At 39.4% G+C, this 23,667-nt stretch overlaps 1 protein-coding gene across 1 annotated transcript in view; it reads left to right on the top strand.

Annotated features, from left to right (window-relative positions):
- BRMS1L (BRMS1 like transcriptional repressor) overlaps nucleotides 1-18,521 on the top strand; it is a 40,712-nt gene extending 22,191 nt beyond the window's left edge. Inside the window, exons 5-10 of the mRNA XM_047796316.1 lie at nucleotides 8,149-8,245; nucleotides 9,343-9,426; nucleotides 10,359-10,423; nucleotides 11,156-11,195; nucleotides 13,700-13,826; nucleotides 16,915-18,521. Coding sequence (XP_047652272.1) covers nucleotides 8,149-8,245; nucleotides 9,343-9,426; nucleotides 10,359-10,423; nucleotides 11,156-11,195; nucleotides 13,700-13,826; nucleotides 16,915-17,032 — 531 coding nt within the window. The 3' untranslated portion in view covers nucleotides 17,033-18,521. The remainder of the gene's footprint in view (nucleotides 1-8,148; nucleotides 8,246-9,342; nucleotides 9,427-10,358; nucleotides 10,424-11,155; nucleotides 11,196-13,699; nucleotides 13,827-16,914) is intronic.
- Nucleotides 18,522-23,667: the final 5,146 nt, after the last annotated feature.

Genomic DNA, 23,667 nt, shown 5'->3' with positions numbered 1-23,667 from the left:
ATCCCTTCTCCCACTTTATTTATTTGTGTATTTATTTAATTAAAATTTTTTTTCTTTTTTCATTCTCCCATTTTAACCCTTACAGCAACTTTACAGAACATAAATTATCTTTTTTGTTGTTGTTATTTTGTTTTGCTTTTAGGGCCGCAGATAGGGCATATGAAAGTTCCTAAGCCAGGGTTCTAATCGGAGCTGTAGCTGCCAGCCTACACAACCACCGCAATGCCAGATCCGAGCCGTGTCTACACTACAGCCCACGGCAGTGCCAGATCCTTAACCCACTGAGCGAGGCCAGGGATCAAACCCACGATCTCATGGGTACTAGTCAGGTTTGTTATGGTTGAGCCACAACAGGAACTCCCTAAATTATCTTGATTTTATGAATGGGTTAACTAAGGCTCAGAGGGGTTAAGTAATATGCTTTGGGTTGGGGGCCACACAAATAATAAGCAGCAAAACCAGGATTAAAATCCTTTGATCTTTCTAGTCATTCATGCAGTTTACCATTAAATCTGAACTTTGCTATTCAGGGCCTTGTATCTGCTTATTTCTTAGTGTTCTACGTTTGACTCATAGAGAAATAACCTGAGAGGCAAGAGAAGTAGGAAGAAAGAAGACACACTGCCAGTTGTCAGAATAAAAGTTTGATTTAGCAGCAGATAGAAAGGAGGAGCCAGAACCAGAGACCAGGCAGTTTCACAGGGTATGCACACAGAGAGTGTGCCAAAAACCCAGTGGTAATCAAGGCAGTAGATAGTTTGTATCAAATCAAGGGAGGAAATCATAGACACTAAGATGGGTGGAGATGCTTTTTTTAAGGGTATCTCATTTAAGCCTCCCCACAGAGCTGGAAATGAGTATGAAGATGTGACAGTAGGTGGTAGCAAGGTCTCAGCCAGGCTCTTAGGGTTTAGGGTTAGGATTCCAATTCTTGAGAAGAAGGGCGAGAGCTCTTCAGAGTCTGATCTTTTTGGTTGTCTATTCATTTAATTTTTTTCCTGATTATAACATTAATAAGTATCTATTGAGAAAACTTGAGAAATTAGTCTAAAGAAGGAAATGAAAGCAACCGTATTTTTTATATTTTTTTCTATAACTCCTTTTCTCATAGGGGTAATGTCTTTCCTTTGTATTATATAGAATTGCTTTTTTTTATACTGGGTGCTTTTCTTCATGGTTAGAATCAGGCTTTGTGTCTTTGGGTCTTTGGGTGCTTTTCATAAATAACTAATCACCTTTAGCAACATTCATATATATATATATATATATATATGTACACACACATATACACACACATATTTTTTTTAAAATTTATTTTTTATTTTTTGTTTTTTATCTTTTTAGGGCCGCACCTGCGGCATGTGGAGGTTCCCAGGCTGGGGGTTGAATCTGAGCTGTAGCTGTTGGCCTACACCAGAGCCACAGCAACGCAGGATCCGAGCCGTATTTGGGACCTACACCACAGCTCACGGCAACACCGGATCCTTAACCCACTGAGCGAGGCCAGGGATCAGACCCGAACCTCATGGTCACTAGTCGTGTTTGTTAACCACTGAGCCACGATGGGAACTCCAGTCATTCATATTTAAGAGTGAGTCTGTAAAATCTGCCTGTGTGCAGAGCCTGTTGACTCCTATGCTCAAGAAGTTTTCTTCCCACTGTTGGGCCCAATGTGATAAGGAGGGCATTCTCTCTCTCTAGGGCTTTCCATGTATTTTCTTCCAGACTCCCCATCCAGACCCTTCTTCATTTCTTTCTAGATTTGGAAGTATTACTCAGACTTTTCACAATATTCCCCACTCTCTCACATTCATTCATTCCAAAGTGCATATTGGCATATAGTGTTTGTAGTGCACATCCTAAGGGTTCTATCTCAGTTTGGTTACCATGTTCAGAGATTGTGGGATGACACTGGAGCCCTTTCTTTGATAACTACAGTTGTGGTTTGTTGATTTATTTTGTGCATTTTTTGGTATATTCTATTATGTCTTAGGGAAGAAAGAGTTTATGATCTAAGTTCATTTTTAATTTTATCCTAGACATTTCTCCCTACTTTTTGCATTCCAAGTTTTTTGTGTCTGCAGAGTAGTAGTCTAGATGTACAGTAATTTATGTAGCCTGATACTCAATTAGTGCATTTTACTTTGTTCCTAGTTTTATGCATTATAAGTATTGCTATTGTGAGCATCTTTTTGCATACACCTTTGGCTGAGGTTGTTACTTCTTTAGGATAGAATCCTCAGTGTAATTACTGGATCAGAAGATAGAGTAAATAAAATCTTCAATACTTGGAGTCCCTATCGTGGCTCAGTGGTTAACGAATCCAACTAGGAACCATGAGGTTGCAGGTTTGATCCCTGGCCTCACTCAGTGGGTTAAGGATCTGGCGTTGCCATGAGCTGTGGTGTAGGTTGCAGATGTGGCTTAGATCTGGTGTGGCTGTGGCTCTGGTGTAGGCCGGCAGCAACAGCTCTGATAGACCCCCTAGCCTGGGAACCTCCATATGCTGCGGGTGCGGCCCTAGAAAAGACAAAAAGACAAAAACAAACAAACAAAAGCCTTCAATACTTATTTCTAAGTTATTTCCTAAGTGTTGAGTTGGTTTATATTCCCAGCTGTCATTGTTTATTACAGTTGAAAAAAAACCCAACTTTGCTGAGTGAAAAATAACATCACGCAATGCACATTGTAATTTGCGCTGTGTTTGCTGTTTCTCTCTTTGGCTTATTTTGGCCATGAGTTCGGACAGTATTTGTTTTTTTTCTTACTGATTTATCCATGCTGTTTAATTTCATCTTATGGTTATTAAGCCTTTGTATGTTGCAAATATTTTTTACTGCCTTCCTCTTACTTTTGTTTGCTTTTTAATGAGATTTTAATTTCTGTTGCATAGGTTTTGTTTGTTTGTTGTTGTTTTGCCCTTTTTGCTTTTTTAGGGCCACGCTTGAGGCATATGGAGGTTCCCAGGCTAGGGGTAGAATCGGAGCTGTAGTTGCTGGCCTATCCCACAGCGACAGCAATGGGGGATCCAACCCACATCTATGACCTACCACCACAGCTCATGGCAATGCTGGATTTTTTTGTTGTTGTTGGGTTTTTTTGGTCTTTTTGCCATTTCTAGGGCCACTCCTGCGGCATATGGAGGTTCCCAGGCTAGGGGTCGAATCAGAGCTACCACTGCCGGCCTACGCCAGAGCCACAGCAACACAGGATCCAAGCCGTGTCTGCAACCTACACCACAGCTCACGGCCAACGCCAGATCCTTAACCCACTGAGCAAGGCCAGGGATCGAACCCGCAACCTCATGGCTCCTAGTCAGATTTGTTAACCACTGCGCCACAACGGGAACTCCAATGCTGGATCTTTAACTCACTGAGCGAGGCCAGGGATCGAACTTGCGTCCTCATGGATACTAGTCAGATTCATTTCTGCTGTGCTGCAACAGGAACTCCTGCATAGTTTTGTTTTTAATGACTTGTCCTAATTTTTGCACTTTGAAAGGCTTCCTTCATTCCAACTTCAAATAAAGAGTCACCATCTTTCCTTTAGTTCTGTTGGATTTCATTTTGTAAATTTAACTCTTGAGTCTAGAAGTTTCCTTGAGGTACAGCAGGTTAAAGATCTGGCATTGTCACTGCAGCATTTCAGGTTGCTGTGGTGGTATGGTTTTGATCCCTAGGCTGGGAAGTTCCATATGCTGTAGACATGGCCAAAAAACAAAAAACCCAAAAATACCCAAACATACACCAGTCAGAGTTGCCATCATCAAAAAGTCTACAAACAATAAATGCTGGAGAGGTGTGGAGAAAAGGGAACCCTCCTACACTGTTGGTGAAAATGTGCAATTACTATGGAGAAAACTACGGAGGTTCCTTCAAAAACTAAATATAGAACTATCTTTAGTGGGATCCAGCAATCCCACTCCTGAGCATATATCCAGAGAAAACCATAATTCGAAAAGATAATTGCACACCAGTGTTCATTGCAGCACTATTTACAATAGTCAGGGTATGGAAGCAACATAAATGTTCATCAACAGAGGACTGGATAAAGAAGATGTGGTACATATATACAATGGAATATTACTCAGCCATTAAAAAGCATGTTACAATGCCATTTGCAGCAACATGGGTGAACTTAGAAATTGCCATACTAAGTGAAATAAGTCAGACAGGGAAAGGCAAATATCATATGAGACTCTAATATGTGAGATCTAATAAAAATGATACAATAGAACTTAAAAAAAAAAACCCAAATCTCTTTAGTCCGTTAATTTTTTTGTATAACATGAGGCAAAGAACCAAGTCTTTTCCTTTATATGGTCAAACTTATTTTTCTGTTGTCATTTATTGTCATATTTCCAAATAACTTGAAAAGTTACCTTGTTTATAAAATTTCCCATAGCCAGGGTCTGTTTCTTGTCTTTTAGGTTCTATTCTGCTTATCTTTTTATTCCAGTGCAGCACACTTAAAAAAAAAAAAAATGAGGAGTTCCTGTTGTGATGCAGTGGAAACAAACCCGACTAGTATCCATGAAAATGTGGGTTTGATCCCTGGCCTTGCTCAGTGGGTCGGGATCCAGAATTGCTGTGAGCTGTGGTATGGGTTGCAGACACGGCTAAGATCCCATGTCACTGTGGCTGGTATAGGCCGGCAGCTGCAGCTCTGATTCGACCCCTAGCATGGGAATTTCCATATGCTGTGGGTGCGGCCCTTATAAAAAAAAATGTATTTAATGTATTTTGCTCTGGGTAATGTTAGTCTTTTAAAACCCTTCAGGACTCCAGTCCAGAGGGAAGTTGGGAACTGTAGTGCCTAAGTCAGGGAACTGCCAAAGGAGAATTGGTTCTGAACACAGGCTGGGGGAAGACCAGTGCAAACGCGGAAACTTGGGGCCTCTTGCCTGGGACTCCTTGAAGTTATCCTGATAAACAGTATAGGTGTCATTGTGCAAAAAAGCTCAGTGAGCAGGTTCACTAAGTGTAAGTGTGAGTTTGGAGGGGTGTGAGATTTTGAAGCCAAATATGTAATTATAGTTAGTAGTACTTAAAAAAAGCTGAATTACCTATTGACTATAGAAGCCTCTACAGGCACCCAGGGAAGGGAATTTGGACGCCTCTTTCTTTTCCAGGTGTCTTCTTGCTGCTTCATTTTGACTTTGTTTTCTTCTCAGGGGTTGGAGGTTATGGTTAAGGGAGAGAAGAACAAAGGTATAAGAATGAGGATATATTTAAGGTCTTTCTACTTGTATACTTTAAAAGATGCCTATCATAGTTTTAGAGATACCCTCAAAGCTTCAAATATTTCAGTCCCACTGTACTTTTTTTTCTTTAATTATAAAGAGTATTATACTACCACAAAACTTTTTTTTTTTTTTTTGGTCTTTTGTGTTTTTAGGGCCCCACTGCAGCCTATGGAGGTTCCCAGGTTAGAGGTCAAGTTGGAGCTGTTGCTGCCGGCCTACACCATAGCCACAGCAACACCAGATCTGAGCCGCATCTGCAGCCTACACCACAGCTCATGGCAACACCAGATCCTTAACTCACTGAGCAAGGCCAGGTTTCAAACCCACATCCTCATGGATGCTAATTGGGTTTGTTAACCCCTGAGCCACAACAGGAACTCCACAAAACTTTAATTATAATAAAATTCAAAGATATTCATGGCTCCATTCATTTCTTTTTTTTTTTTTTTTCAATTGAAAAAAATTTGGGAGTTCCCATTATGACTCAGTGGTAACAAACCTGACTAGTATCCATGAGGACGCGGGTTTGATCCCTGGCCTTGCTCAGTAGGTTAAGGATCTGGCATTGCTGTGAGCTGTGGTGTAGGCTGCAAACATGGCTCAGATCCTGCATTGCTGTGGCTGTGGTATAGCCCGGCAGCTGCAGCTCTGATTCGACTCCTAGCCTGGGAACCTCCCTATGCTATGGGTGCAGCCCTAAAAATATAAAAAAAAAGTTTTTCCAATAAAACTTTAAAATATGAAAAAAGAATTAATCTTAGATATACAATTTAATATAAGAATGTTTATAATAACTAGTTTATAATATTAGAAGACCAGAAACCTAATAGGAAGACTTTTTTAGATTATAGTAATGATGTTGTCAAAATTATCTTCAGAGTAAATATTTACAAACCAGGAAATATATTAAGTGTTGGATGAAAAATGCAAATTAGGAAACATACAAAGTGTGTACAGTTTCTCTAAGTAAAACCTTTGGGCGGGAGGTGTGTGTGTATTTATATATATGAATGCATGTAAAGAATGATTGGTAGATTTATTTTAGAATTTTTTTCTTGGTATAGGGTAAATTTATCAATGGAAAGGAAGGAACATGCCGTTAAACTTATGTATTTTTAAAAGCAAAAGGTTTATCAGTCCCGCTGTGCATTGAGTCATCTTTGGTTGGAGAGTCTGGCTCTGGTCATAGCTGTCACACTCTCTTGACCATGGCTGCAGCCTGCTCGCCTTTCTTCTCTGCTGCGTAACATTTCCCAACTCTTGTAGCAGTGTAGATAAGGCTAGAATATTCCATAAGACTTTACCAAAGGCAGAGGAGTAAGTAAAAGAAAGTAAGCATAGAAAGTAGCATGTAACAAGATAATTTTTCCTGAGATCTAAATTTTGGTCTTCAGCTTTGCTTTCTCTCTTGGTCCTGGGTTGCCTAGATTGACAAAAGCTGTCTTTTCTCTATCACTCAGGAGAACCTTTAAGCCTCTGTAGACTCTAAATTTCAAACCCAAAAGAGAGGATTGACACTGGGAATGCTGAAAATGGGCATGGCTTATGCCTTCCACGAGAAATCATATCTAATTGTATTCTAGTAGCCTCTACAAGACAATCATATCTAGGTATATCGCAGCAGGCTAATATCCTCACTAGAAATAAGCATGTGGTGAGTGCATGGGAGGGAATCTGTCACAGATTTTTATATAATAAATCTATTTATTATACTAATATGCATTCTAGGGCTCTTAAAATAAGGGACACAGTGTTTTATAATTTAAAAAAACCAGGGAGTTCTCATCGTGGCTCAGTGGTTAACGAATCCGACTAAGAACCATGAGGTTGTGGGTTCGATCCCTGGCCTACCTAGCTCAGTGGGTTAAGGATCTGGCATTGCTGTGAGCTGTGGTGTAGGTCACAGACGTGGCTCAGATCCTGAGTTGCTGTGGCTCTGACGTGGGCCGGTGACTACAGCTCCAATTAGACCCCTAGCCTGGGAACCTCCATAGGCTATGTGATCGGCCCTAGAAAAGGCAAAAAGACAAAAAAAAAAAAAACCAATAGGGAGTTCCCATCATGGCTCAGTGGAAACAAATCCTACTAGGAACCATGACATTGCAGGTTCAATCCCTGGCTTCGATCAGTGGGTTAAGGATCAGGTGTTGCCACGAGCTGTGGTGTAGGTCACAGACGTGGCTCAGATCTGGCATTGCTGTGGCTGTGGCCAGCAGCTGTAACTCTGATCTGACCCTTAGCCTGGGAACCCCCATATACCTCGAGTGCATCCCTAAAAAGCAAAAACGAACAAACAAAAACCCAAAAGGCTGGAACTAGTAAACCTAGCTTCTAGTCTGATTTGCTAGTAAACAGTACTGTCTCTTAACAAGTCACTCAATCTTTCTATAGTTTTATTGAAGGATTTGGATAGAATTTGTCGAAAGTTCTATGATTTTGACTGTAATTGAATTGTTTTTCTCTTGGTGTTACATTAGCCTATTCTAATAGGATTCTCAGATACTAGTGAGGCTTGATTATTGCTCTGATGAGAAAAAAATCTTTCATTTAATAATGATGTACTTTATAGGATAGGCTCTCCGTTATGGTGACAGGTGGGGCCTGCTTATATTTAAGAGGGGCTGTGGGAGCTTACTATGAGTTTTTTTTTAAATAAAGTAAAAGCTTACTTCTTTATTTATCAAATATAAACTGATGTTCTTAAGTAATTGTATGTAGTTCTATGTATATTTAGATCCTATATTTTCTAGTTTTAGTTCATTCATATATTTGACGTTTCGTCTTTAGAATTTTTAAGTTGGAATTAAAGGAATGTCCCATATGTTCAAGTACTTTAACAGTGAGGTATTTGGTCCTCTTAGTTAAGGTAGTTCTACTTATGTATAATCTATTTTGTTTTTCAGAGTGAAAAGCTTTTGTTGTATGATACAGTGCAGAGTGAACTAGAGGAGAAGATAAGAAGACTTGAAGAGGACAGGCACAGCATTGATATTACCTCAGGTGAGGGGAGTGCTGTCTCTGTGATGTTCAAGTACCTCAGGGGAGGGGAGGGCTGTCACTGATGTTCAGGTACCTCAGGGGAGGGGAGGGCTGTCACTGTGATGCTCAAGGGACACTGACCCTTTGTAACATCTGGTCTCCTGTACAAACGTTACATAAATGAAATGTCGTACTATCTGGGGAGAAGGGAGACTGCTAAAGATTTGATATGACCGTGATTGTTGGTTTGACTTGCACTCATACCTCAGAAAAATATAGCAAGTGGAGCACATGAAAAGGAACAAAATAGAAGTGGACAGGAACTGTAGGTATAAAAATAGTAAGAATATTATTTTAGTATAAGAATAGTATGGGAAAACAGCTACACTGTATATTGCTTCCTCTAAGTCTTAGAAGATGTCATGTAGAAGAAGGAATAAAAACCTTTCTCTTTGGTCCCACACAAATTAGGACAAAGGGATGGACATGACAAGGAGGCAGATTTTTGTCTCAGAAGAAGGAAATACTTATTAATAATTAGATGAGTCCAAAGGGAAAGTGGCTTTTTCAGGATATCATAGAAAGGCTTTTTCCACTGGATGGAAGATTTACTGGGTTTTCCTATTGTTCTTGCATGTGTTTGTTGTAAATTCTGTTTCTCCAATATAGAATAGACAGAGTGGACAAGCTGAGCCCTAATGCCACTGCTCCATTATTTACTACTTGGATGACTGTGGGTGACAGTTACTCTGGCTTCTCTAAGTCAGTCTTCTCATATAGTTGAAGAAATGAGGCTATCTGCCTCAGAGGTAGCTTTGAGGATTAGTTGAGACAATTTATGTGATGTACATTTAACAAAGTGTTTGACATATGTTCATCAGTTATTCCTCATTAAGTGTCAAGTTAGTTTTTGCAGTAATAAAGGCAGAGGAAAATTCATACACATACACATATATACACACACCTGCTGTTGAAATTATATAGTCATATATATACATATATACAGTATATAAACATAGCCACCAATGAAATTTTGCTACCATGAACTTACATAGACTTTTTTTTCTTCCTTTGGGTTCCAGAAATCAGCTAATACTTGATTTTTGTTTACTTGCCAGAGCTGTGGAATGATGAGCTTCAGTCAAGAAAAAAGAGGAAGGATCCTTTCAGTCCTGACAAAAAGAAGCCAGTTGTTGTTTCAGATATCTTTTTCCAGATTTTCTGAGTTTTTTTTGGTTTCATTTTAATGTGCATTGTGAATCTCTTTTATTAGTATGCTTTGTCTTTATTTGCAAGATCCAGTCATAAGCAAATGAGATTTATAAAACTAAAGGCAGAAGGGTATGATTTAGATTAAGAGGAATAAGAGAGAAGTAGAGGGAGTTCCCATTGTGGCTCAGCAGTAATGAATCTGACTACTAGTATCAGTGAGGATGCAGGTTTGAATCCTGGCCTCGCTCAGTGGGTTAAGGATCTAGCATTGTGGTGAGCTGTGGTGTAGGTCACAGACATGGCTCGGATCTTGAGTTACTGTGGCTGTGGTGTAGGCTGGCAGGTGCAGCTCCGATTGACCCCTAACCTGGGAACTTCCATATGCCATGGGTGCAGCCCTAAAAAGACAAAAAGAAAAGGAGAGGGGAGGAATTAAAATTTAGTTAAGATCTCGACTTTGAAAATTGTATGGCTTTGTAGTTCACAAGGGCCTTGATATGAAGCAGCTGTTTAGTGTATAGCATGATTGCTTAAGTCTCATCTGTACTTTTTATCACTTTTACTGTTTTTGAAACAGGAGTGTCTTTAAATTAAATTAATATGTTCATTCGCTCTTGGCATTCCCTGTGGTACCCTCCCCTTGCTCCTGCCTTTTCCCCCCACCTCAAAGCAGTGATTAGGTTGGTGGTGTATCTTACTATCAGTGAGACTGTAGGAGTAAGAGAATATGGTTATAACATCTGTGGTACTGGAATATATTTTTCCTGGTGGTACATTTTTTGAAGAATAATTTGAAGTCGTAATTTAGCATGCTGAAGGGTTATATCCAGAAGTCAGTGTTCCATTCTCTGGAAAACAGAATTTTGGAAGTATAATTCAAAGTGTGAAAGTCCTACAGCTAAATTGACCTTGACTTTTCAACGTCCGTATATAGTTTATATGCTACAAGATCTTGATATTCTTGAAGACTGGACAACAATAAGAAAGGTATGATGAAAGAGCAGTGGACTACAAGTATATGTTTTATAGTTTGCTTTTAAAGATTCTATGATTTTTCACTAATACATCAAAATATTGTAAATATGCTTTACTTTGCAACAGTCTCTCTAAGGTACTTGATGCTACTGATACAGATGACAGTGGATTGTGAAAGTATTTTAAGAGAGGCATGTTAGTCATTTGTATTTTTTCCCTTGAAAATGTAATTAATAATTTATGCAAAAGTACAGAAAAGCATTCATTTTGGCTGCCCCTATATAATAATAAATTATCATTCTGTGCCCAATTCTTAGCCTGCTACTGGCTCACAGGAGGCACTCAATAAATATTTATTGAATGAACAGAAGTGAATATTTGAACCCTTATTGTATGTCTTGCATTCTGTCATTAAACATTCAAGAGTTACAGGATTTTCTTTGCTTGTTTAAAAGTGGAGACTTGTTTTCCCATTACATTTTTCCACTTCCAGGAGCTTCTTAGTTGAGGATTAGAGATTATTTCAAGCGTTGATAACATCTATAGCAGAAATTGTTACTCTCTTTATGTATTCCTGTAGTCTTAGTACCAATTTATTAGAGCAGCTGAAGATGTTATTTCACTGTGCTTGTTATTGAGCTTATCAGTAGTGTTGTATGTATTAAATAGATACCAAAATCTACCTTGTCTGTGAACTTAGATATCATCTTTTTTCCTCTTTCTTTTTTTCTTTTTTAAATTAAGGCAATGGCTACATTGGGTCCACACAGAGTGAAAACAGAACGTAAGTCATTTACTCTGAGTTCACACATCTTCTCTGTGGAGACTTGTTAAATCATCTACACACTAAAGAGCTCCTCCTTCAGTGGTTTCATTTTTTCAGTGGACACTGCACCCAGGATTATGAAGAATTCTTCTGGAGTCTTTGCCTCATGTAAAAGTTTCAAGATTTCTAAGTGGAATCTATTTCTTCTTTCAGTATTTTAGCTACATTACAATTGCTAAGGATGGATCAATAATTTAAAAAATGTTTACTGTTTTTATGGGCTTAGTAATTGCAGAGGGGGAGGTTTGGAGTCTGTGGATGACCTTCAGGGAGCCTGTGCATCTTCTGGAATTGTGGGCAGAATTTCTTCTGTGCTTGTGTTTTCTAGGTGAGAGATTAGCATGCTGGCAGTGGGATTCATCAAGAAAATTCATGCACTACTAAGATTTACACATTCTGATTTGCCTTAGTAAAATTATCATCAAATTATACTGTCATGGTTTTTTTTGACAGTCTGAAATCACTGCCAAAGTAGTGATGGACATTATTATTTTGGATAACTTTGTTTCTGCCTTCTTTCACTAATATGTGAGATTTCCTAATCCTTCTAAAGACAGTGAGACTAGAATTTTTTTATTCTGGCCACATCTACAGCATGCAGAAGTTTCTGGGGCAGGAATTGAACAGGCACCACAGCAGTGACAAAAGCCACCGCAATGACAACGCCAAATCCTTAACCCTCTGCACCACAAGAGAACTCTGAAGCTGGAGTTTAAAAAAAAAAAATGTTTTAAATACTAAGAAAGGTCACCTTCAAACAGATTAATAATATATAATAGGTAAACTTCTAATTTAATTTAATATTTTTTGCCACACTCACAACATGTGGAAGTTCCTGGGCCAGGGATTGAACTCATGCTACAGCAGTGACCTGAGCCACAGCAGTGACAACACGGGATCCTTAATTCACTAGGCCACCAGGGAACCCCAATTTCTATTTTATATTTAACCCAAGGATTCTTTTAAACATAATGTGATGTCAGGAAATTGTTAGCAATGTTTCCTTGGGAATTTTTTTTTTCATTGGGTGTCTTTTTTTTAAATTACTTAATGAATTTCATTACATTTGTATGTGTATAACAATCTTCACAACCAAATTTTTACAGCGTTTCCACCCAAACTGTCAGTGCTGGAATTTTTTTTTTTTTTTTTTGTCTTTTTAGGCCCCCACCCACAGCATATGGATGGTCCCAGGCTAGGGGTCGAATCAGAGCTGTAGCTGTCTGCTTACACCACAGCCACAGCAATTCGGGATCCAAGCCGAGTCTGCGACCTACACTATAGCTCATGGCAATGGTGGATTTTTAACCTGCAGAGTGAGGCCAGGTATGGAACCTGCGTCCTTGTGGATACTAGTCGGATTCATTTCCACTGAGCCACAATGGGAACTCCTCCCTTGGGAATTAATTGGAAAGGTAACTACCTAAATTCTGTAGGTTCTGAACATTTTTGTCATGGATTCTTTTAAGAGTCTCACTACACTGTTGAGAGGGTCTCCCAACCCCTGTTATCTTTGGCATGTGCCCTCTTTGTGTTCTTCATGGCACTTAACACAGTTTGTAATTTTTTATTGACTATTTACATGTTTATCTGCCTCCTGACAGAATTGTAAGATCCACAAAGGTCAGAAACATCTCCCAGGGATCAGAAAACATTTGTTGAATGAGTGAATACTTATTGAATACCTTGTACCTATCAGGCACTCTTTGAGGCTTTGCGAATACAATGCTGTAAAAGATGGGCCTCGTGGAACTTCCTTGGGGGAAGCAGAATAATATATATGTAAATAAATAACTAATCGGATAATGACAAATTCTAAGAATTGCTATGAAAGAAATATAAAACTGTGATGAAGATTAACTGCGGAGTGGGTAGAGTGGTTGGGGAAGACTTTTCTGAGGTGGTGACATTTGAATGAGCAGAGGTTCCTATTTCAGTGTGTGCTTTTGACAGTGGACTTCCATAAAGAACATTTTTCTCTGCATGAGATTATTTCATGAAGGCCAAACCATTTCTAGGATTTAAAAATGGAAGTTCTACTCATGACATTTCCTTTTTATCATCAAAGGCCTGGGGAACTCTGGGACTATATATTAAACTGCTTTTTTGGAAGTGTCAGCTGCAGGGGAGAAAATATAAAAAATTTCCAGTGGAAATATGGCAATTCATATTATAAATCTTTGAATTTGTGCTAGTAATTGATAATGTACTGCTTCTCCTTCTTGTACTTACCTATTAATTGATTTGTTGTATATTGTTTAGCTTTATAAGTTATATTAAAAACTTAGTTATATAAAAATGTAAGAAATGAAATTCTCTTATTAGGTTTAGGTTTGTCACCTAAGAATTTTTAGTGTTTTTTTCACATATATGCGTGGTTTGGTATTAATACATAATGTTCTGCACTTTTTGTTCTGACAATGTCTTATTAATATAACAGTTTTTGAACTGAATCCCTTTAGCACCTGTGAAACTGGAAAAACATCTGCACAGTGCTAGATCTGAAGAGGGAAGATTATATTATGATGGTGAATGGTATATACGTGGACAGACGATATGTATTGACAAAAAAGATGAATGTCCTACAAGGTAAAAAGTCTTTATCATTTCAGCAGTCAGTATTAGTTTTAAAAGTTAAAGAAAATTTTAGGTTTTTTTTTTTTTTTTTTTTTTTTTAGGGCCGTACCCACAGCATATGGAAGTTCCCAGGGATAGGGGTTGAATTGGAGCTGTCGCTGCTGGCCTGCACCACAGCCACAGCAGTGCAGGATCCCACTGAGCGAGGCCAGGGATTGAACCTGCATCCTCATGGATCTTCATGGATCATTAACTACTAAGCCACGACGGGAACTCCAAACAAATTTTTAATACAGGAGTTCCTGTCATGGCTTAGTGGTTAATGAACCCTACTTAGTGTCCATGAGGACGCAGATTCAATCCATGGCCTCCCTCAGTGAGTTAAAGGATCTGACATTGTAGTCAGTGGTGTAGGTTGCAGATGTGGCTTGGATCTGGCATGGCTGTGGCTGTGGCATTGGCCAGCAGCTACAGCTCCATTTTGACCCCTAACCTGGAAACCTCCATATGCCCTAAAAAGACAAAAAAAATTTTTTAACTACAATTTTTGAAGATTATACTCCATTTATGGTTATTAAAAATATTGGCTATATTCCTCCAGTATTAGAGCTTAGCATTTTGTTATCTATAAGTATTTGCTACTTCTGTAGTGCCTTCATAATGCATTTTTGGTTGCATATGGATTCTGTTTTTCTCTTGACATATGATTTAATTAGCATGTTTGCACACTCATATTAATGTTGTATGCCAGAGTTACATATTAAGTTCGTGGACTTGAGCATTAACACGTTGGAAATGTTGGAATTATTTAGCCAGCTCAGAGATCCTATTTGTTAATTCTCATAATAGATGGTTTGTTATGATCCTAAAATTATGACCTTTAAACCAGACTGTTTTGAGTTTGACAGTGTCCTTCCACAGTGTGGTTTTATTAATCCTTAACTTTTTTGGGTGTATTACATATTTTGGATAAAAAAATTTCTATCAGTGGGAAAGAAATGGAAAATTAACAAAAACTTAGAGTAGTGGTAATTAAAGTATGACTTGAAAACTGAACTTGCCTTGTAAAAAACTCAATCTGTCTAGGTTTAAATAAAGTCTACATAATTAGTTATAGAGCCTTCTAAGTTTTACTTGGTATGGCCTTTGGAAACTTTTAATGCCCATTACTGCTTTAATTTCTTCATTAGTTTAGGATGTAATTCTCAGAGTAGTAACCTTCTACAGTAAAAAAATATCTTTTTCTAGGTATCAGGAGTAAACAAAGTGTTTGAATTTTCCAAATACTGTGGTTTTTTTTTTTTTTTTTTCGTTTTTGGCCACACCTGCATCACATCAAAGTTACCAGGCCAGGGATTGAATCCGAGCTGCAGCTTTGATCTGCACTGCTGCTGTGGCAATACTGGGTCCTTGACCCTTAACTGTTCCAGGCCAGGGATCGAACACATGCCTCTGTGGTGACCCTAGCTGCCACAGTCAGATTCCTAACCAACTGCCTCACAGCAGAAACTCCTTTTATTATTTATTTATTAAAGAATTTTTTTTGATAGGAACTTAATTTTTTTTTTTGTCTTTTGTCTTTTTGCTTTTTCTAGGGCTGCTCCCTCTGCATATGGAGGTTCCCAGGCTAGGGGTCTAATCAGAGCTATAGCCGCCGGCCTAACCCAGAGCCACAGCAACACCAGACCCAAGCTGTGTCTGCGACCTACACCACAGCTCACGGCAACACTGGGATCGAACCTGCAACCTCATGGTTCCTAGTCGGATTCGTTAACCACTGTGCCATGATGGGAACTCCTAAAATTTTTTTTTTGTCTTTTTGTCTTTTTTTTTGTTGTTGTTGTTGCTATTTCTTGGGCCGCTCCCGAGGCATATGGAGGTTCCCAGGCTAGGGGTCAAATCGGAGCTGTAGCCACCAGCCTACGCCAGAGCCACAGCAACGCGGGATCCGAGCCGCATCTGCAACCTACACCACAGCTCACGGCAACGCCGGATCGTTAACCCACTGAGCAAGGGCAGGGACTGAACCCGCAACCTCATGGTTCCTAGTCGGATTTGTTAACCACTGCGCCACGACGGGAACTCCTAAAATTTTTTAAAAAGTTTTATTGAAGTATAGTTAATTTACAAGGCTGTGATAATTTCTGCTGTACAACAAAGTGACCCAGTCATACATATACACATATCCATTCTCTCTCAGATTCTATACCCCCATAGATTATCACAGAATACTCTACCCAGATTGTTTGGCTGTGCCCACGGCATGTGGAGTTTCCGGGCCAGGGGTTGAACCCACGTCACAGCAGCAACCCAAGCTGCTGCAGTGACAATGCCAGATCCTTAACCCTCTGTGCCATGAGAGAACTCCTATTTATTGTTTATACACTTTAAAAAGTATTTTTTTCCATTATGGTTTATCACAGGACATTGAATATAGCTCTCTGTGCTATATGGTAGGATCTTATTGTTTATTCCCTCCTTGTATAATAATGCTTTTTTTTTTTTTTTGTCTATTTGTCTTCTATGGCTGCACCTGCGACATATGGAGGTTCCCAGGCTAGGGGTCCAATTGGAGCTATAGCCAGCGGCCTACACCACAGCCACAGCAGTGCGGGATCCGAGCTGTGTTTGTGACTTACACCACAGCTCACGGCAATGTCAGATCCTTAACCCACTGAGCGAGGCCAGGAATTGAACCCACAACCTCATGTTTCCTAGTCGGATTCGTTAACCACTGAGCCACAACGGGAACTCCTAATTTACACTTGCTAATCCCAGTTTGCCACTCCATCTCTCCCCAGCCTTCTGCCCCTTGACAAGTCTGTTCTGGACAATGTGCTTTTTAATAGCGCTAATAATAAATTTTACCAGCTTGATTCTTGATTAAGAGAAAGGAGATTATCTATTAAGTGTTGCTGAATATGATATTTTTGACAGCATGCCTTGCTGATAGCCAGCATTCTGGTAAATGTCAGTTGTATACCTGAATCTCCTCTTGCAGTACAGCTATTTTGGTTTTATAGCTGGTCCTCTAAAATGAGTGGAGGCGTATTGTAATTCATTCATTCATTTCTCTTTCTTTTTCTTTTTTTCTTTTTAGTGCCGTAATTACAACAATTAACCATGATGAAGTTTGGTTTAAGAGGCCTGATGGAAGTAAATCTAAGCTTTATATTTCACAGCTACAGAAAGGAAAATATTCAATTAAACATTCGTAATCATGATTTAAGTGTTATCTAAATCTACCTTATTAGTGTTACCAAGTTATGATGTGCCATGGGAATAAAAAATGTATTTGATAACTTAATATTCTCATTGAATCATGAGAGAATGTGTATTTGTAGGTAGTACTCTAAGTAAACCTCATGTTGATATGTTATTAAAAGAGACAGTGATAAAAGTTTAATCATGATCATTACACTTACTTGCCTTTTTTGGTCCAATGACCAGTAGGTATATATGGTAGGGGTTTCTTACTAAACTTTTTTCTTTGGTTTTTATGTAACCTGTTTTACCTTTAGCGAACTATGTTGCTAAATGGCTACACTTATCTGCAACTTTCTTGATTTCAGTATCTTTGTCACTGATCACGTATTTGTAAATAAGCCTGATAAAATGTTTCCTATAAGTGGTTTGTATTAGTATATTAGCGTCAAATCAGAATTGAAATTTAAACACTATACATGTGTATGTATAGATGGCATCATCAGCTTATGTAGAACTGATGGCCTTACTTTACAATCTTGTTTTACCCAAAATTAAGCTATTGGGTTTGAAAGCTAAAAGGAGCACTTTTGTAGACTAGCAGCTTTCCTTCTCCTCTTCTTTGATTGTATGGTGGGTGACCTATTTTTACAAATTACACTTCCTGTTGATTAGTAAAATTAGTGTCAAGTAATAACCTGCTTCTACCTGTCTTTCTTGTGACCCTTTCGAGGGCAGGTGTTTAAGCCTGGTGTTTATGATGCAGTGTAGAAGTGGTGAGCAGTAACTGACAGTATTGTGGTGCTTGCTGGACATGTCTGATCTTTTGAAACAGATTTTTAGTAAGCATTTTCCAGATGTAAAACTAGGTTCAGATCCTAATTTTATTCCTGGGGCAAAATAGACAGGGATGATCTCCTTGAATCTCTTCTCAAATTAATAATTTTATCTTTGGTGTTTCTACCCTTTAAGGCCACTTGGTGCAATTTAGAAAGTATTGGCTTCTCTTCCCCCTCGTCACAGTCAAAATTAACTTCTAAAACCTCAGGAACAGTACAGAGAATCGAAACCCTCAATACGGCAGCACGCTTAGCTGTAGTATGTATTAGGGTACAGCTAGATCAGGTATTCCTGGTGGTCTTATGCACTTTAATTTCTGTTATTTTGAGACTTAAGAGGATGAGGAAGAGATCTCCTGATTAACACTTAGGGAAGGAATATCTGCGTTATTCTGTTTCTTTTCTCACCAGTTTACCTCTGCAGACATCTTCCTGTGCAGATCACTACTTCACAGTTGCCAATGTTAAAATATTTGACTTCTGAAATTCGCTATCAGCAAAGTTATGTACGTTGTTCTGTTTCTAATTAACCTTAGCAAATGTACATAATGTCATAATCTGATAGTATTTGACAGTACTTATGTATACAATGTTTCATAAGCATTTTTAATAAGATTTGTATTTTTAAATTTAGTATATAATAAAAAGATGTGTCTGAGTGTCATTTGTAGTGTCTTGAATGACTTGTGTATATGTTCTTTTATTTTTTCTTTTATTTTTTGCTTTTTAGGGCCATACCTGGGGTATGTGGAAGTTCCCAGGGTAGGGGTTGAATTGGAGCTGCAGCTGCCAGCCTACGCCACAGCCACAGCAACGCCAGATCCAAGCTGCGTCTATGACCTACATCACAGCTCATGGCAACGCTGGATCCTTAATCCACTGATTGAGGCCAGGGATAAAACCCATGTTCTCACAGACACTAGTTGGTTTAGTTACCACTGAGCCATGATGGGAACTCCATAAAGTCTTTTATTATTTATAACCTGCCTACTTGTAAGAAGGATATGAGCCAAATTACACTGATATGGAGTGTTGAACAAATATTTCTGCTTCACTAAACCACAGTTCAACCTCTGTTGGGATATATATTTAGGTACTTAACATGGCTGAGTTATACTTAATTTAAAATATGCTTAATATTATACCATAGTGAAAATATATAAGTTCTGAAATTCTAAGCAGAAAGCCTTTATTTTAAAAAAAGACCTATGTTTTAGTACGTTTACTTTCAAAACTTCAATATTTATATCATGCATAACTATTCCATGACATTGATACTGATTCAGGTAAGTGTATACTTGTCTGCAGTGGAAATGAATCTGACTAGGAACCATGAGGTTGCGGGTTCGGTCCCTGCCCTTGCTCGGTGGGTTAAGGATCTGGCGTTGCCGTGAACTGTGGTATAGGTCGCAGATGCGGCTTGGATCCAGTGTTGCTGTGCCTGTGGCATAGGCCGGCAGCTGCAGCTCCAATTCGACCCCTAGCCTGGGAACCTCCATATTTAGCAGGTGCAGCCCTAAAAAGCCAAAAAAAAAAATCTAAAATATTTTTAAAAGAACATGAAAGCTCAGAGTGGGGGTTAGGAAAAATGCATGTTCCTTACATTGCCTTTTTTTTGGCTTGTACTCACATCATGCAGATGTTCCTGGGCCAGGGATTGAACCTGCGCCATAGCAGGTTCCTAGGGAACTCCTCCTTACATTGTCTTAATGGATGAACTGCAGGAAGTGGGCACTATAGTTTAGGTGGGATTAAGTGGGGTGGTTTCCTCATTGGCCACTGTGGCTTAGAGTCTTGCCCTTTACTTCCTAGGCCTAAATGCTTAAACTTGTCCCTATGCTCTGCTTGGGCTGAAGTGTGTCCTCCCCTCCCCTTCAAGTTTATATATTGAAGCTAGCACCCCTTTTGCCTCAGAATGTGCCTATATTTGGAGATGGGGCCTTTAAAGAATTGAGGTGATTGAGTTAAATGAGTGTTAGTTTGGGCCCTAAGCCAATCTGATTGATGTCCTTATAAAAGCAGGAAATTTGGAGAGCAGCTGAGTGCACCCAGAGAAAGGACCAAGCAAAGAATGAGAAGGCAAGCCAGGGAAAAAGACTGCAGGAGAAACCAGCTTGATCCTGGACTTTCCAGCTTCCAGAACTGTGAGGAAATAACATTTCTGTTGTTTAAGCCACCCAGTCAGTGGTATTTTGTTATGGCAGCCCAAGCAGACTGATGACATGCCCAGGGTTGACAGCTCTGGGGAAGTTAGACTGACCAACTTACAGTGGATTGAAGGGACAGCCAAGTGTCCATTTAGTGCTAAACCCTGGGAAAGTAGGACTGAGAAGACCTGGCTTAAGTCAGCTAGTTGGCATATTCTTTTCTTCTAGGACAATCTGTGTGAAAACAAACTTGCACCCATTTCTTTGTTGTGTTGAAATGTCCAGGAGTCACAGTCCTGTCATGAGATAGCCCTTTTCTGGTATTGTGTTGGACACATTGCTCTAATCTTATTTTTAGTTTTATTTTTTCCTAATGTTCTGCTGGGATCTCACTGCTGTACCATGTGCTGTCAGCTTTGTCCACAGCCCCCCTCTAAGTTGTTTTTATACCATGTACTTTGCCACTTTGCTCAGGTTATTGGACCATTGTGGCCCCTGGCTCATGGGCAGCCAGTGATAAAACAGTGCTTGTTATTTGAGTGCCTGCCATGTGCCAGGAAGTATGTTTAATGTATGAACAGAAAGTCATTCTTTAATATCTTTCATGTTCAACCCAAATGAACATAAATGTTAGAATTCTGATACGTTTAGTCTTTATTAATTAACCATGTATTAGGAATTTCTTTTTTGTTTGTTTGTTTTTTTGCAAGACCCCAGATATCCATTTATTAATTATAACATCCCTTTCCAGCCACTTTCCCATTTCTTTGCTCTTTACATGTATTAGGAATTTCTCATCATGGTTTTCTCAAGGTAGGCGAGGCAAAAGATTGTGGCAGAACTTATATTGTGAATGTTCTTAAGCTTGGTTGATTATCTCAAGTTGCTGATCTTTCTGAAAAATATGTTATTCTATCTATGTATATCTATTGATCTATCAATTGCTCTATCTTTAACTTGTAAACAACTGTAAGTCTAAAATTTCTTTGCTCCTAAACTAGAATATATTCCTTTTCAAAGACACAGTTTATTAAATGAAGATCAAGGAGAAAAGTTATGTAGGAATAGTCTTTGGAGTTCACTTTTCCTTTCCTTTTCCATTTTCCTGTATCAACTAGAAGTTTGAAGTGGGTGAACTTGCAAGGATACTGTTGCATTCTCTTGAAGCGAGCCGGGCCATAATTCTAGGCCAGAAGAGGGCCACATGGTAGCATTTCATTTCTCCCAGTAAAGATTACAATTTATGTTAAACAGCTTAGAAAACCAGATCCTTAAGCAGAGGCTAAATGATACCTGCTATTAGTGGGATGTTGAAGGAAATATATTTAGCTTATTATTGAACAGATATGAAAATGGTATTGCTAATGGCAAAGATAGTAAGGTATTTTCACTTGTTTGAAGAAATTTATGACTTCAGTACATTAAGTACATTTTTGGGTAATTGCATTTATTAAGGAAAGCTGATTTTTTTTTTTTTTTAAAAAGAGAATTTAGGCACTGTTTAAATTGTTCATGGCTACAGCAGTTTTGAAGCTTACATTCCAGTGTTGACCTATATGTGTTTTATCAATATGCTTAATACATGTATAAATGATAATTGTACCCATCACACCAGCTCCAGCTGGGTTTGGGCCTTTCCTTCGCATACTTGAGCTGCCCTGTGCCTCATGCCCAAAGGTCTGTTGGGGGGTTTCATGCTCCTTATAGTTACGGGAGCCCAAGGGGTTGTATCCACTCATCCCTCTTCCTCTCCTGTACGGCTCCTCTCTCTCTTCCGATGTGATTGCTCAAGGGAGTTCTGAGGACCAGTCATAGTCGTGGTCATAGCCCAGGTCCACTCTCTGCGGGTGCCAGGCGAGGAGAGACCTGAGCAGGAGGGGCGCTGGTCTGGCCACCACTGTAAGCTGCCTCCCACCCCCTCCCAGCTCTCTGGATTTCCTCTTTCACCCACCATTCTGAGCTTTAAAAGATTCTGTGAGCTTCTATGACTTAACACTGGTTGTTTTTGTGCCAGGTAAATAAATGAGGGCACAGCAGGACCCATTATTTACCCTAAAGGAATATTATATGTATTTTCCTGTGCTTCTCTTTTTCTTTCTTTTTCAGAATAATGTGTCTTGGCAATTCTTCCATATTGCCCCCCCCCCCCCCAAGATGTATCTCATTTTTTAAATTGACTGAATGGTTTTCTTTTTTTCTTTCTAGGGCCACACTTGTGGCATATGGAAGTTCCCAGGCTAGGGGTTGAATCAAAGCTGTAGCTGCCAGCCTGCACCACAGCTACAGCAACGTGGGATCTGAGCTGCATCCAGGACCTGTGCCACAGCTTGTGGCAATGCTGGATCCTTAACCCACTGAGCGAGGCCAGCGAACCTCACAGTTGGGTTCTTAACCCACTGAGCCACAATGGGAGCTCCTGCATGGTTTTTGTTTTTATGGAATAGGCACATGAAGTTCCATGGTTTGTAAAATCAACCAGCACAATATTGTTGTACATCTGGGTTGTTTCTTTCTTCCCTCTTTCCCTCTCTTCCCCCTTAAGCAAGGCTGAAGTGAACACTCTTGCACATATATCTTTGACCATGGAAAAACATATATTTGCAGCATCAATTTCAACCAGAATTGGTCAAATACTACAGGAATTTTAGATTTTATTATATATTACTAAATTTCCCTGCAAATTAATTTTACCAGTTACACTCTCCTTAACAGTATAGGAGGATGCCATTTTCTCCTTATCATCAGAAACACTGGTTCTGATGATAATTTTCAAGGTTCTTCTTCTACCTCCTTTTTGTTTTCCTTCAGGCTGTATGTTGTCCTTTACGTTGTCATCCAAATCCTTTATGTTGTCACTCTCTTCATTGACTTCAGTTCCAACTCTTGTCTTGACACTCCCAAATCACCTACTGCATATTTCAAGTTTTCTGCTGGGCCTTTCTGCTCTTCACAGTTTTAAAACTAAACACATGGAGTGCCCATTGTGGCTCAGTGGTTTAAGAACCTGACTAGTATCCATAAGGATATGGGATCGATCCTTGGCCTTGCTCAGTGGGTTAAGGATCCAGCATTGCTGCAAGCTGCAGTGTAGGTCACAGATGCAGCTCGGATTCCCATTGCTGTGGCTGTGGTATAGGCCTGCACCTGCACCTCTGATTCAACTCCTAGCTTGGGAACTTCAATATGCTGCACGTGCGGCCCTAAAAAGAAAAAAAAACCAAAAAAAACAAAAACGAAAAAAAACCAAAATGCCTACAAAACAAAATATCTCCTCTTCACATGCCTCCCCTAGCCCCATATATACCCTTTTTGAGTTTCCACCCTTGATTCATGCCACCATCTACACAAATTCAAATAGAAAAAAGACAAAAAAAAAAAAAAAAGGAGTTCCCGTCGTGGCGCAGTGGTTAACGAATCCGACTAGGAACCATGAGGTTGCGGGTTCGGTCCCTGCCCTTGCTCAGTGGGTTAACGATCTGGCGTTGCCGTGAGCTGTGGTGTAGGTTGCAGACGCAGCTCAGATCCCGAGTTGCTGTGGCTCTGGCGTAGGCCGATGGCTACAGCTCCGATTTGACCCCTAGCCTGGGAACCTCCATATGCCGCGGGAGCGGCCCAGAGAAATAGCAAAAAGACAAAACAACAACAACAACAACAAAAAACAAA

Source organism: Phacochoerus africanus, chromosome 9, assembly GCF_016906955.1.
Source record: "Phacochoerus africanus isolate WHEZ1 chromosome 9, ROS_Pafr_v1, whole genome shotgun sequence".
NCBI lineage: Eukaryota > Metazoa > Chordata > Mammalia > Artiodactyla > Suidae > Phacochoerus > Phacochoerus africanus.
The sequence above is the reverse complement of the archived record's forward strand: the minus strand, read 5'-3'. Positions and strand labels throughout refer to the sequence as shown.